The 16,420-nt window shown below is 40.5% G+C and overlaps 1 protein-coding gene across 1 annotated transcript in view; it reads left to right on the top strand.

Moving 5' to 3' along the window:
• Positions 1 to 16,420, top strand: part of LOC140482658 (stonin-1-like) — a 106,821-nt gene that overhangs the window by 14,441 nt on the left and 75,960 nt on the right. The window contains exons 2-3 of the mRNA XM_072580161.1: positions 6,579 to 8,382; positions 9,796 to 9,998. Of these exons, the coding sequence (XP_072436262.1) occupies positions 6,645 to 8,382; positions 9,796 to 9,998 (1,941 nt within the window). The 5' untranslated portion in view covers positions 6,579 to 6,644. The remainder of the gene's footprint in view (positions 1 to 6,578; positions 8,383 to 9,795; positions 9,999 to 16,420) is intronic.

Raw genomic sequence — 16,420 nt, 5'->3', positions numbered from 1 at the left:
TTTCACAAACGAGTCTGGATGATCAGTGGCAGCAGACCAAGGTCAATGAACTTCCACACAAATATTTTCCATGACAGATTGGTAGCTAGTGATCAAAGGAGGGACCCTGTCTGATACTTTCCATCCGATTGTGGGATGCTAGATGCTAAAGTGAAATGGAAGACACCCCTCCCCTCCCAACCCTATTCCCTCCATGGCTGAGAATTGTTAACATCACACAGATCAGTACATTAACTTGACATTGGGTAATTTAAAAATTCTCTTTATTTTTTAGGGCCGTAAGTTAGCTGGATATGCTTAAAACCTTAAGTGCAACTCAGAGCTCAGGATGGTTGAAGTTTCCAGCACATTGGGAGACTGACGGGTTAATTCTTCACTCACATTCTTGATATCCTTCTAAGCTATGTCCTGGAGCAGTCTTAAAGTGGCTGCTTTTACCCCTCTGGTTTATGTAAAAGCCAGCTGTCCAGTCTCCTATTGCTATGGTTCAAACAGCTGATTCTGCAGAAACAGCATCTGATATTTATGACAGACTTTCAAGGCTGAGCACCACAGCTGCTTTATCTTTAAGCTTGCTTCATGTTTCCACAAAAGTACATATTGTCCCATTTAGCCTTCCAAATAATTAAAAATATCTTTTGAACTTGGTCAATCTTCTCATTATACCTTCGAAACACTAACAGTTCTGTGTACTTTTTTTTGTTGTTGTTAATATATTTTATATCAAATTCTGCTCTTTGTGCAATCCAGGGTTTATAGTTCATCTTTTTAATTTCCTGTAAAAGTCCCAAATCCTTATCAAGCACTACATAGACTGCATGGTTTAGTTTCTCACAAGTATTCTTTTTACTTAGACCTTAATGAGGCAGATTAAGTGGCTGGAAGGACACAACTTGCAAACTGGTGAAACAACAATAGTTTTAGAATAAAAGCAAACTACTGCGGATGCTGGAATCTGAAACCAAAAGAGAAAATGCTGGAAAATCTCAGCAGGTCTGGCAGCATCTGTAAGGAGAGGAAAGAGCTGACTTTTCGAGTCAGTTAGACTCGAAACGTCACCTCTTTTCTCTCCTTACAGATGCTGCCAGACCTGCTGAGATTTTCTAGCATTTTCTCTTTTGATAATAGTTTTAGAATGATGAGACAGTGAACTGATCAGCTGCCCTGTTCACCAAACTATTGCTTTAAAGACCAGAAAAGGCAGTTTTCTGTTTCTCTCAAGCAATAAAATTAAAAGTCTCTTTATTGATAGCAAACGATAACCTTCACAAATAAACACTTTATATGGGTAATGTTCAGGTGCCTTTTTTTAGTCCTTGTTGTGGCAGTTACAGGATTTAGATATATCAATATTGTGAGTTCAAAGTGTTTTGATCCAGAATCTGCATTAAGTACTAACAGATCAAGTGGACCATAGACTGTAGGAGGTAATTGTAAAGGGTATAAACTTACAGATGCTTCATGGAAAGTTGTAGGAAATGCTGCAGTGAACTCTTAAAACACACAAGGCTGGCAGGCAACACTTCCTGCAGTAATGCACATTGATAAAATTGACCCTAAAGGGCTCCAATATTCTCTTCAATCATTTAAATATAGCCCAAGAAGAACAGTTGTTACTGTATCAGAGTAATATTGCCTTTACTCACACCAGCAATCTCAGGTTTGTGTTATGGCCTTAGCCCTTGGATCCTGACATACTTGACCAAAGCTGTTTCAGTTCACTTATCATCATCTGAACATCATTCTCAATACAGTATGGGTGGCACGGTGGCACAGTGGTTAGCACTGTTGCCTCACAGCGCCAGAGACCCGGGTTCAGGCGACTGACTGTGTGGAGTTTGCATGTTCTCCCCGTGTCTGCGTGGGTTTCCTCCGGGTGCTCCGGTTTCCTCCCACGGTCCAAAGATGTGCAGGTCAGGTGAATTGGCCATACTAAATTGCCCGTAGTGTTAGGTAAGAGGTAGATGTAGGGGTATGGGTGGGTTGCGTTTCGGCGGGGCGGTGTGGACTTGTTGGGCCGAAGGGCCTGTTTCCACACTGTAAGTAATCTAATCTAATCTAAACAGCTGCCAACCTTTGGTAAGATTTAAAAGAGACCTAAGGGGCAACATTTTCATGCAAAGGGTGGTGCGTGTATGGAATGAGCTGCCAGAGTAAGTGGTAGATGCTGGTACAACTACAACATTTAAAAGATGTCAGGATGGGGAAATGAATAGGAAGGGTTTAGGAGAATATGGGCCAAGTGCTGGCAAATGGGACTAGATTAGGTCAGGATATCTGTCTGCCTGGATGAGTTGGACCAAAGGGTCTGTTCCCAAGCTGTATATCTCTATGTGTCTATGCCTGTAGGATAGGGCAACAAAACTCAGAGAAAACAGACCTTATCTATACCATTTTCATACCCAAAGCTGAAAATACATTGCACTGGAACACTGAACCAACTAGTTATAAAACATTTTGTCGTGCATTTTGAATAATAGGCATGTTTCTATTTACATTGTGCCTCAATGGAAACTTGTAAATTCTGCAAATGATCAATCTGAAAGCCTTTTCCGGGTTGAGGGAAGGAAATTGAAAATGATGAAAAAAAAGGGTCATGGCCAGCAACGAATTTCATTTATACAGTGCCTCTAATGCAATAATCCTGCCAAGGCACCTCACAGGAGCATTCCAGAGCATAATTGGACCCAAGCCACATAATGAGATCTCATGACCGACCGATAACGAAAAGCTCAGCCACCGAGAAATTTTAACAAATATGCTAATGGAGAAAATAGATGGAGAGATATAGAGGTTGAGGTAGGAAATTCCAGAGTTTGGGTTGACAGCTGAAGGCTCAGCCATCAATCTTTGAGCAATAACATTGTGAATGCTCAAAAGACTGGAATTACAGGAATACAGAAACCTCAAAGGGTTATGGGACTGGGGATGACCAAGGAGATATGAAGGGATGAGATCAGGTGAACTTTAAAAACAAGGATGAGAATTTTAAAAAATTCATGCTTTGCATGATTGGAAGTCACTGTAGGTCAGCAAGCATAGGGTGAAAGGTGAACAGAATTTGGTATGAGTAAGGACATGTGCTAGATGACCCAATTTTTGGACAGTAGAATGCCAGCAAGGAAGTGCTTTGGCATAATCAAATCTAGAGGGGACAAAAGTATGGGATGAAGGTTTCAGCAGAAAGTGAGCTGAGTCTGGGGTGGAGTCAGGTTGATACTTGGCGAAAGTGAAGACTGCAGATGCTGGATATCAGAGTCAAGATTAGAGTGATGCTGGAAAAGCACAACAGGTCAGGTAGCATCCGAGGAGCAGGAAAATCGATGTTTCGGGCAAAAGCCCTTTATCAGGAATGAATCCTGGTCAGGTCCACGCCCCCCAACAACTACCCACCCTTCCTGGCACCTTCCCCTGCCACCACAGGAATGGCAAAACCTCCGCCCATACCTTCCCCCTCACCTCCATCCAAGGCCCCAAAGGAGCCTTCCACATCCATTAAAGTTTCACCTGCACATCCACCAATGTCATTTATTTTATCCATTGCTCCAAATGCGGTCCCCTCTACATTGGGAAAACCGGATGCCTTCTCGCAGAGCGCTTTAGGGAACATCTCTGGGACACCCACACCAATCAACCCAACCACCCATGGCCCAACATTTCAATTCCCCTGACAAACACCATTCCTGAAATCTTGAAGGTGAATGAATTACTTTATATAATTGAAATTGTCAGTCGATATCTAATGCCAATAGATAATCAGTCAAACTGTGCTGAAGAGGTTGGAGTTCTCTGAACCTTGGAAATACAACTAGTTATTACAAAAAGTATTACTACCTGTTGTTTCCCTGCATCTAAATGTGGATTTCACCTTCATAATGCTGCAGCAATTACTTCAGAATCATTTAAGTTTAATGTGGGCATCACAAAGCTACTGTACTAAAGAACAGTTCCTTGATTACCTTACTTGCTCCTCTTATTTTTTTATAATCTGTAACTCTATTAATTACTCCCTTCTAATCCTCTGTATTGTTTATTGAACACAAAATACGGGGACAAAATGATTTTCTGTCTGTACTAAACTATGGGAAGTACAAAGAAATAAGCTCTGTATTTAAGTTTTTTCCTATATACTGTTAAATCAATAAAGAAGTAGTAATAGGGCAATCTGACATATGAAGAGAATGAATTTCCTCAGGAGGAGGGGGTGTTGGAATATTGGCAATATCGTTCTGGAGAGAGAATACCATTAATTGGGACTTTTTTGAAGTATCTAACACATGAAATGTTTCTTTAAATCCATCAGAAAATTCATGGGTCAGGTTTAATGAAAGTGAAGGTGGCATCACCTGCGAGTAAGTGTTGGCAAGAGCCACACATTGCCACTTTTGGGGAAGAATTGTCAATTTATTTAACAGTTGTGAGCCTTCCCTGAGATCAAAGGCCTTCAGATGAAATCCCACCCCTGGGAACTGCTGGCCAATCAAATGTTGGCAACTGTATCCAGTAGCAGTGACATCAGCTATTTCCTGCCAGTAGGGCACCCACTAAGTCCTGAGGTTGTCACTGAGTCCCAGGCCGCAGGTTAGCAATGGTGGAAGTAGTGGGTGGGACTGTTGGGAATTCAGATTGGCAGCAAGGATAGAGGGAAGTGTGTTATACTCAGTGGCACACTCCTCCCTTCCCGAATGCCAGGTACCTCAGTTGGATATGGAATACCCTTCGATGAAGAATTCCTCTGAGTGTCCACAGGTAACCCAGAAGGAGTTTGTTTGTTATCCTCACCATGTGGCAAGCCCCTCACCGGCTGCTGGAATAACGGTTCTGAGCCAGGAGGGGATCCACACATCTTTATTCTATGGACTCAAATGAGCTGTGGATAAGAAAGTAGCAGAATTCCTACATGCTACCCTCCCTCCTGAATAATTAACCCAGACCAAACTCATCGGGGAGGAACAGGATTAAATTGTACACCATAGATGTGCAAGTTGGTTAGAATTAAATTTCAGTAGAAAATACTTTTATTCCAAGACAAGATAATTATTTGAAATAATTTCCAAACAAAGTAATTTGACTAAAATGATTAAAGTAATTCAAGGTACAGTTAGAAGGTAAAGTTTCTGCCAGACAGAACCTAATTGTATTGGGTAATGTGAATAATCGCACATGTGCATGATCTACAATTCCAGCCATTAATTTTAAATATACCTCTCATGGATATAATCTCTCATGACATTGATGGCTGGAAGTCTAGATATTTTCTAATTAACCTGTTCAGAGATGTTTTTACACGCCTCCTGGAGCAGGGGTGACTTGAACCCAGGCCTCCTGGCCCAGAGGTAGCAACACTACCACCACACCATACAAACCCTCCAAGAAGCTGATAGTTTTTTTTTATTATATCCAGAAGCACTCAAGCACAACTGAATGATTATACTTTCCCCCAAAACCAAATTATCCCTGTTTTTTTTCCCATCTATTAACCACTACAAATAAATCAGCAGTGTTTCCCACCATGTTAATTAATTTGTGTGCAAAGCCCACTGAGGTCAAAGTGCTCGTAGTCTAGATATTTTCTAATCAACCTGTTATTAAGCCATAGAGTAATACAGCATGGAAACAGGTCCTTTGGTCCAACTTGTCGTTGCTGACCAGATATTTGGTTCCATTTGCCATCATTTGACCCGTATCCCTCTAAATCTTTCCTTTTCAGACACCAATCCAGATGCCTTTTAAATGTTGTAATTGTCGCTGCCTCCACCATCTCGTCCTGCAGCTCGTTCCATACATGCACCACCCTTTGCCCCTCAGGTCCCTTTTAAATCCCTGTCTACCTGCAACTCCGCTTGCAAGGAACTATGCACCTGCACCTCACGTCTCTTTGTTCAGTAACACTCCCTATAAACGCTATCATTAACTGTATAAGTCCTGCCCTGGTTTGCCTTCCCAAAATGCACCATCTCATATTTATCTAAATTAAACTCCATCTGCCACACCTTGGCCCATCTGATCAAGATTCTGTTATATTCTGAAATAACCTTCTTCACAGCCCACTACTCCAGTTCAAAGGTGTTATTACACACCTATAGAGCAGATGAGATTTGAACCCAAGCCTTTTGTTTCAGAGGTAGGGACACTACCACTGCACCACTAGAGCCCCTCCTGGGCTTGTGGTCTAGCACTCACACTAGCATGAAATTCAGTTGCTAAATTAGCTTAACGTTTTGAGCTCAAACTAGGAAAAATGTAATTACAGCTGACTATAACCTGCAGAGATTTTTTAAAGTAATCACTAGATTTAATGTTCTTCTTACATAAAGTTTTTTGTATCTAAATTTAACACACTGAAGCACGAAATCTGGTACAAAACATCATATTCTTGAGCTTCTCCTATGTTGTTACTTAAGGTGTTTTATACTCCAAACTGCACAATATTATTTCACTGGTATGATGAAATCTTCAGGCTACCACTGTTTAATAAAAGACCTCTGCTTCTGTACGTCTGTTATCTGATATAATTTAACATTTAGCACTAATAGATCAAAGTAAAACAAAAACTATTCATTATTTTGTTCCTTCAGCAGGGTATACTGGAACCAGTCTTCCAGAATAGTGAAAAGAGGAATTACTTATAAATTAAACACAACATGTCTTCGCTGAATTATCCAAACTGGGTGACTTTTGATGATGATTATGGTTTCCAGTCACCAAAACAGTCCTTCAGTTCGGACAATGGGCACAAGTCCAATGGTCTGGTATTGAGTCTTTCTTCTCAAGATGATTTGTCCAGGAGATCTGCCTCTGGCAGTAACACGCCACTTTCTTCACCATTCACAAACTTTCCTTCCACGCCAATGTCTGGACTTCAGATACCAATCACAGCAAGCTCATCCGGGGATAGCTGTTTCTTTAAGTTTGAGGATCTGTCGCAAACCGATCAGTTTAGGCCACATAATAATGAGAATGGATACACCAATCCATTTTGGAATCAGAGTTATATTTCAAGCACTGGTATTTCTCACTGTGAACAAGAAAGTAACCAGGCTCATGAAATCTCAACCACAAGCACAACAAACACTTTTTTTCATGGCCCCAAGCAAATGAATGGACCCCAGAAAAGTTGGAGTAATTCCCCTCTAACTGTTCTTTGTCAAAAACATGAAAAGATACAAGCAGACGACTTCCAACCTTCAAAGACATTTTCAGAAAACAAACAACATCATGTTCAAATATCTTCGCCTAATGTTAGGAATCTCTTCAGAATTGGGTACAAAAATGGTTGGCCTTTAATGATGAGGATCCCTGAGAAGAAGAATATGATGTCTTCCCGTCAATGGGGCCCTATCTATCTGAACCTCCTGGCTGGGGGAGTTTTACAACTCTATTATGAACAGGGCCTTGAGAAACCTTTCAAAGAATTTCAGTTGCAACCATATTGTAGGCTCTCAAAACCCAAGCTGGAGAACTACAAGGCATCAGAAAAGATCCACACAGTGAAGATTGAAAATGTGTCATACACAGAAAAACGAAAATATCACGCAAAAACCGAAGTCCTACATGAAGCAGAGGTTGAACAGGTGTTGAAATTTGGAACAACTGACTACAAGGATTTCACAGACTTCATTGCTGCTGTTGAAGAGGAACTAATGAAACTACCTCTCCTTGCACAGCGCAGAAAGAGCTATGAAGAACAAGAAATGATACTTGAAATAACGGATCACTTCTGGGGAAAATTTTCAAGAGAAGGAAAAATGATTGAAGGTTCAGTGGTGACCCACGTTTATTGTCTGTGCTTCATTAATGGCAATGTTGAATGTTTTTTGACTCTTAATGACTTACAGCTTCAAAGAAAAGACCGCTGTTATTTGAAAAATGATATGGATAGCACATGGATTCAGATCTCTGACTACCGGGTTCATAAGTGTGTGAAAGAAAATGAGTTTGAAAAATCTAGAGTCATAAAATTCACTCCTCCTGATGCCTGTAGATTGGAGCTCATGCGTTTCAAAACAGTCTGTGACAATCCTGAGCTTCCCTTTTTGTTAAAGGGTCTGGTCACAGTTCATGGAGCCTACACAGAATTGCAAGCATTTCTAGTTATGTCCGCTGCCTATTCCAATCTCCAAAACAGGCTGTCATCTATGTATTGTGAAAATGTGATGATCCGCTTTCCTGTTCCCCCAGCTTGGTTCAAGATATTTCAAACTGGGAATCTCTTCAGACAGAAGTCCTTGAAGGCAAAGATGAATCGGAATGCTCGATTTGGCTCTGTTAGCACAACAGGTGGTGAACCAGTAATGCAAGTCACCATTGGTACAGCTAAGTATGTACATGCTTTCAAGGCAATTGTCTGGAGGATTGATCGTCTACCTGATAGGAATGCAGGTATATTCCATCATATAATTGCTGAACAATCAGAATGTAGAAATTGGCTCATCTGGTGAGCAAGTGCATAGTTTCTGATATCCAATGATAAAATAAAGTTAAAACTTTTATGGGACAGTGGTGGACATCAGCCAGAAAATTGAGAAACCCTACTTCAACTGGCCAAGGAAGTCCCCACTATATTTTACATTCCTCTAGTAATTAATTGCCTGCAATTGGAGTTTCCCACCTCTTTTAAGAGGCAGATTTCTGGTCTATTAGATGGTTGTCATCTCTTCAGTCTCAAAGGTACCAATGGGAGTGGTGGCCACGGCTGGGACTGCAGCAGGTTAGGGCCAGCTGCAATGGAAGAGATTTAGACTGAGTTTGTGAATCTCATTAGGACCATTCACACATGGAGGAGAGGAAGGAATCTCATTTTGCAGCAAGGCTGTCTTTGCTGTCTGGGGTCCCACATTATCCTGAAGAAGGGCTCATGCCCGAAACGTTGATTCTCCTGCTCCTTGGATGCTGCCTGTCTGCTGCGCTTTTCCAGCAACACATTTTCAGCTCCCACATTATGTCAAGTTACATTGATGCTTCCACCACTTCCAAAGCCAGTAAGCAGGCTGTTAGGGTGTAAACGAATGGGAATTACTTTCTCCATGAATCATCTGTTCAGCTATGGGGCTGTACCAAGAAGACATTACACCTTTCCGTAGGAAGGGAGGGAGGGAGAATAAAAGGAATTTATTCACCTTTATAATTTCACCTTTATAAATTCTCTATATTGAGAAGTGCACCAATAGAGACTGGGAACACACACATCTGCCCTCCTATTCAGCCGTAAATAATGAAAATCTCTCAAAATACAATCAAAGAAAAGGAAAACTACAACTTGTATTACTTAAACTGAATTCACCAAGAATGTGGAGATATGTAAGGTAAATGAGAACTAGAGAACACGGTAATTGCAATAATAGTGCTACCATAATGAGGGGTCTTCCATTTAAGATTGAGATTGAGGAATTTTTGTTTTTTTTTAAGAGACCTGTGAATCTTTGGAACCCCCTTCCACCGAGGGTGGTAGAGGCAGGCACTGAATTTTTTTAAGGTAAAAGAAGATAGATTCTTGATTAAAAAGGGAATCAGAGATTACCAGGTACAGGTGTGAACGTGGATCAGGCCTAATTCATATGGTCATAAGTAAAACTTTACACCATGATTGTTCAGATTTTTATTTATTATTATTTCAATACTATATCTTTTTAATATTTCAGTAATGTCAATACTTAACATCTTTATTATTTGTTAGCCATACTGTCCCATCGATAATTCTAATCTTGAAAAAAATTGTTACTAAGGTTTGGTTATGCTCAATGTATTGCTCCTCACTGCTCTGTGAAATGCTACTTCTCTCATTTTATCTTGTAGCATCTGACCATCCACACTGTTTTTCTTGTAAACTTGAGCTGGGTTCAGATCAAGAAATACCTTCAGAATGGAAGCCAGTCATTGCTGTGGAGTTTGAGGTACCTGACACATCAGCTTCCAAAGTGCAAGTGAAATCATTCGGAACAGAAAGTGATATCCAGCCAGAGAAGCACATTCATCGAAAAGCTCAATACCACTACCAGGTCATACTTTATATATTCATCTTGTTTGCAAGAGTTTCTGTTGTGTGGTAAACAACAGGACATTGCAATAAAATGGGACTGAAAAGTGAATTTTGAATCTGCTAATTTATTGAACATTCTTTCACTGTAAAGTCATTTGAAAAGATTTGAAGGATTTCAGCCAGGCAGGTATTTTATTTTTTAACTCATATTATTGCAATGTGCTGTGATGCTTTTTTGCAGGTTCGCTGTTTAATCTACCAGAGGGTTCTGAAGAGTTATCAGCTTCCCCGATTTTATGCCTAAATTCTTTTGTTGTCTTATTCTTTTGAGTTCTCCATCTCATGATTGTGCCATTCCTGCAAAGGGACGAGAAGATGTAACTCCCATATAATTTTGTTTGTTCTGGGTTTCATGCTCCAAACCAGAGAACTGCCCTGATGTCCACAACAATCCTTTGAAGTACATCTGTTCCATTTAGCTTCATTACTTTTTCAAAACTTGAATTTTCCATAGTATTTTCTCTTCCTGTGCTGGTTCGCTTAAGGCATCTTTTAAATGCTATTATGCATTAAATTTCCACTTGCAATTAAGCACAAGATGTAAGAGACAGATCATGTCTAACAGATTTGATTGAATTTTCTAGAAGGTGACTAGGTGTGTAGATGAGGGTAGTGCAGTTGACATGGTCTATAAGACTTCAGTAATGCTTTTGACAAGGTCTCCATTGGTAGACTGGTTAAGAGGGTTAGAGCTCATGGGATCAAGGGCAGTTTGGCAATTTGAATTCAAATTTGGCTCAGAGGCAGGAAGCAGAGAGTGATAATGGAAGGGTGTTTCTGTGACAAGAAGCCGATATTCAGTGGTGTTTGGTCCCTCGTTGTTTGTTATGTACATTAATGATCTAAACATAAAAATTGGTGATATGATTAATAAGTTCCCAGGGCTCATGCAAATTGGTGGTGTGGTAAATAGCATGGAGGAAAGCCTTAGACTATAAGGTGATATATTTGGACTGGTCACAAGGTCTGAACAAACGCAAAGGGAACTTATACCTGAAAAGTGTGATGTGATGCATTTTAGAAGGACTAACAAGGCAAGAAAGCACACATTGAATGGTAGGACCCTAGGAAGCACAGAGTCATCAAAGGCAGAGGTGTGCATGAGCACAGATCCTTGAAAGCAGCAGGACAGGTAGACAAGATGGTTAAGAAGGCAAATGGGAAACATACTTTTATGAATCAAGGTATTGAATACAAGAGAAAGGAGGTTATAATGGAGCACTTTGTAACATTAATTAGGCTGTAACTGGAGTACAGTGATCAGTTCTAGTTGCCATTTACTAGGAATTGCACTAGAAAGGACACAAAAAGATGTTGCTTGGATTGGAGATTTTCTGGAATGAGGAGGTCAAATTAGCTGGGGTTGTTTTCCTCTAAGCAAAAAAAGCAAAAGCAGAATCTGATTTGAGGCATACAAAGTTTTGGGGTTATAGACAAGGTAGGTAGGGAGAAAGCTTTTCTCTTAAGGGAGCACAGTTTTAATGTAATAAATAGGAAGTTCAGAGGGGATATGAAGAGGGTTGTGGGTATCTGGAATTCACTACCTAAAAGGGTGATAGAGGTGAGAATTCTCAAGACATTTTAAGAATATTTAGATGCACACTTGTATGCCATTCCATACAAGGCTATTGGTCAAGTGCTGGAAAATAGGATTAGAATAGATTGATATCTGATGACTAGCATGGACGTAATGGGCCAAAAGGCTTCTTTCCGTGGTGTTAAAAACTATGACCCTAATTATTTTTTCTTGAAGCAAGTGCAAACTCTGGGTAACGGCTAAGCTATGATCTAAAATAGAACTATATTCCCTCAATCCCAAATACAGCCACACACACATGAAAGGACAAGTGTCTGCAGAGTTAATTCCCCTTAATATTCTTTCTTCACTCCATCTTACAGCCTCTTTATTTGCGTCCTTGCAGGGTACTTATTAGACTTGCACTTTTACCCTCCTTCTTGCAGCTTTCAATTCCCCCTCCTGCAGCATCCTCTATACCCCCTTTGCAGCCTCTTCCTTTCCCCTCCAACACCTTTAGCTGCCTTCTTCCTCCGTGCCCACCACAGCAGCCTCCAATTGGTCAAACAGCAATTCCTAAGATCCCAAGGCTGTGAGCTAATGCTCAGCAATCCTTGAGGCACAGAGCTGTGCTGATAGTAATCCCCAAGGCCCGGAGCCACGCTCATCAATATGAGCAACTCAATCACTGCAGCAATGTATCTCCCTAGCGACCCTTCCTTACGGGTTTGAAGTATAACCAAACAGTCATGTCAGAAATTTGATAACTGAAGTGTCCTGAAAGATTTCTTCAGTTAGGAATCTTTTCTATTTTAATCCATAGGCCAATTTGTCAAAAGTCTGAAAAATTGCTGAAATAGGTCCTCCTAAGTATAGTCATTTTGTTCTTCATTCTTTATGGAATGTGGGCACCACTGGTAAGGCCAGCACTTGTTTATCCATAAATGTCCTTGAACTAAGTGGAATTTTAGGCCGTTATAGAGGGCAGTTAAGAGATAATCACACTTTTGCTATGGGTTTGGAGTCAAATATTGGCCAGACTAGGTAAGTGCAGCAGATTTCCGTCCTAAAGCACAGATTGAACTAGATAGGATTTTACAATAATTGACAATGGTTTCATGGTCATCAATAGACTCTTAGTTCCAGCTTTTTGTTGAATTCAAATTCCACCACTGCTATGACAGGATTCAACCTGGGTACCCAGAACATTACTTAGGTTTCTGGATCGCTAGAACATGGTGAGTCGCACATGACTATCAGGTGACAGTACTCATGAAATTCCTTTAATTGTCACCATTACCTTTCTTGTGTCAACTGAGCAGACACATGTCTGTATGTACATTTGATCAACATCAAAGGAAAACTTTAATTCAGTCCCTTGTTCATATAGCACCAAATCCACTGGTAGAAACCTCCCTGTAAGTTGGCAAGATGAGTCAGTCTGGCACACCACAAGAGACATAACTTTGGCATCAAATTTATTTATACTCACTGAAACTTCTTGCTGTGTCAAGAATGTAGAACCCTCCCACTGGAAAGAATGGTAAATATTTTGCATGGAAATATTTCCTGTTAATGTCTGTAAAACAGAATGTTGTGGGTTTTAGTTCTACAATGTTCAATGGAAATTTGAAAAAGACAGTTTCTGAACTTTGGATTACAATTTTGTAAAATAATCTTTTACTTTCTGAGATAAGGAATTTAAAGGTTGCAAAATGAAACATTTTCAAGTTTGTGCACCTGTTTGTCAGCTCTAATTACTCCAGGACAAGAGATTTTAAAACAAAACAACTGAACTTACAGGCTTACTCTTTGTTCTAGGCAGATACCCTGCTGATCAGAAGGTGGTGATATTCCTGAGTCTTACTTTTTATTTTCTGCATGAGCCAATCTCGTGGTTCTTGTACTGCATCATGCTGACCTATCCTCCCTAGTTATGATCATTTCTGTTGTGGATCTAGTCCTAAGAACTGGACAGTGGATACCAAAATTGAAGAGAAAGTCATAGAATCCCTACAGTGTGGAAGAAGGCAATTTGGCCCATTGAGTCTGCACTGACCCTTTGTAGAGCATCCAACCCAGACCCACCTCTTTATTCTATCCCTGTAACCCTGCATTTCTCTTGGCTAATCCACACTGCCTCCACATCCCTGGACACTATGTAGCAATTTAGCATGGCAATTCCACCTTAACTCCACACAGTCACCGGAGGCTGGAATCAAACCTGGATCAAGTGTACTGTGAGGCAGTAGTGCTAACCACTAAGCCACTGTCACCCAGACGTGTGCCAGATTTGCCTTTAAATATCTGCACAGTTTCTGTTATCACTTGCTGTTCTGTATAAAATAGAATAATGAGATATGATTGAGAGATGCCAGTCACTATACAAATTGACAGACACCTTTATGTTGGATGACTTCTCTATAATTGCTAATTGGAATGAACATTTCAGACAAGTTTTATTTGGATGTCAAACAAGCATGACATCAACACTGTGCCTGCACATACCTACACAATGTGGCATATTCCAGTTTTTTTTGTCTTTCTGGTGCTCTGTTGCAGTAGCTTTTTTCTTGCGGTGGAAACATGGCCAGCTGAAGAAAAAGCCAATGGATGACTAAGGGATGTTTTTGTATGGGGGAGCAGATGCTGGCAGGGACTGGTGTTGGTGAGGAGGTGGAATGAGAATGAGCTGGCAACAAGTCAGGAGATTTTTATGGAGCCTGGAAGAGAACATCAGCTTGTCATGTACCATGGAGATCTTTTAAAAAAACACAGGAACATTATCTTTTCGGAGAGACCTTGAAGTGGTCTTTTTAAACCTTTCAAGCAAAAGAAACGGAGATTATCATGCACTGTGCAAACTCTGCCTTTCCTTTCCAAAAGATTTGAACTCCAATTTGTCAGAATTTTCTAATTTTTCAGGTGAAAACTTTTCAGTTGAAAATTATCTCCCCCATTAAATTGCTTTTATACAATAAAATTCTAAGTGGGCATTGGCTTTGCTTGGTAGTCAGAATAAGGAGAAGAAACAAAAAGTTGTCATCAACGCTAACTATCTGCGCACTACATTTTCCATTGGTTATTTCATCGGTTCAGAAGAGTTCACATCCTACCGTGTGATATTTGGAACAAACATTTTGTTGCAAATTTTATTAATCCATACTGTACCATAAGTGCAAACCCTTTTAAAACGAACAGATTGAACAAATGGGCAAAACACTTCATATGGACACATTAATATCAAACTAAATTCAACATTAGTCCTAGGATATAATATTTATTTTCTGTAAATTTTGGCAGTTATAGAGTCATAGAGACATAGAGATGTACAGCATGGAAACAGACCCTTTGGTCCAACCTGTCCACGCCGACCAAAAATTCCAACCCAATTTAGTCCCACCTACCAGCACCCGGCCCATATCCCTCCAAACTCTTCCTATTCATGTACCCATCCAAATGCCTCTTAAATGTTGCAGTTGTCTTTTGTAAACCTCTATAAGGTCACCCCTCAGCCTCTGACACTCCAGGGAAAACAGCCCCAGCATGTTCAGCCTCTCCCTATAGCTCAAATCCTCCAACCCTGGCAACATCCTTGTAAATCTTTTCTGAACCCTTTCAGGTTTCCCAACATCTTTCCGATAGGAAGGAGACTAGAACTGCACGCAATATTCCAACAGTGGCCTAATCAATGTTCTGTATAGCCGCAACATGACCTCCCAACTCCTGTACTCAATACTCTGACCAATAAAGGAAAGCTTACCAAACGCCTTCTTCACTATCCACTTTCAAGGAGCTATGAACCTGCACTCCAAGGTCTTTTTGTTCAGCAACACTCCCTAGGACCTTACCATTAAGTGTATAACTCCTGCTAAGATTTGCCTTCCCAAAATGCAGCACCTCACATTTATCTGAATTAAATTCCATCTGCCACTTCTCAGCCCATTGGCCCATCTGGTCCAGATCCTGTTGTAATCTGACGTAACCCTCCTCGCTGTCCACTACACCTCCAATTTTGGTGTCATCTGCACTAACTGTACCTCTTGTGCAGCATCCAAATCATTTATGTAAATGATAAAAAGTAGAGGACCCAGCACCGATCCTTGTGGCACTCCACTGGTCACAGGCCTCCAGTCTGAAAAACAACCCTCCACCACCACCCTCTGTCTTCTACCTTTGAGCCAGTTCTATATCCAAATGGCTAGTTCTCCCTGTATTCCATGAGATCTAACCTTGCTAATCAGTCTCCCATGGGGAACCTTATCAAATGCCTTACTGAAGTCCATATAGATCACATCTACTGCTCTGCCCTCATCAATCTTCTTTGTTACTTCTTCAAAAAACTCAATCAAGTTTGTGAGACATGATTTCCCAAGCACAAAGCCATGTTGACTATCCCTAATCAGTCCTTGCCTTTCCAAATACATATACATCCTGTCCCTCAGGATTCCCTCCAACAACTTGCCCGCCACTGAGGTCAGGCTCACCGGTCTATAGTTCTCTGGCTTGTCTTTACTGCCCTTCTTAAACAGTGGCACCACGTTTGCCAACCTCCAATCTTCCTGCACCTCACCTGTGACTATCGATGCACAGAATATTAGAGTTGATTCTATGATTATTTTTTAAACTGAAAACATCTATAGTTTTGTTAATTATATTCTTTGAGGCCCTTTAAAGTAATTCAAAAAGGGCAAAAAAAGAAACTGACATGAGAAAAGTAAATCTATTCTAGTCCATTCTCAGGACAGCCTAGAATAAGTAACAAAGCTCCCTAACTGTTCCTGGAGAAGAACAAGTTAGTTCCCAAATTAACAATCAGGACAAAGTTTCTTTACACCCTCAGTAACCCACAAAATAGACATTTT

This window comes from Chiloscyllium punctatum, chromosome 11 (genome assembly GCF_047496795.1).
Source record: "Chiloscyllium punctatum isolate Juve2018m chromosome 11, sChiPun1.3, whole genome shotgun sequence".
NCBI classification, from domain to species: Eukaryota; Metazoa; Chordata; class Chondrichthyes; order Orectolobiformes; family Hemiscylliidae; genus Chiloscyllium; species Chiloscyllium punctatum.
The sequence above is the reverse complement of the archived record's forward strand: the minus strand, read 5'-3'. Positions and strand labels throughout refer to the sequence as shown.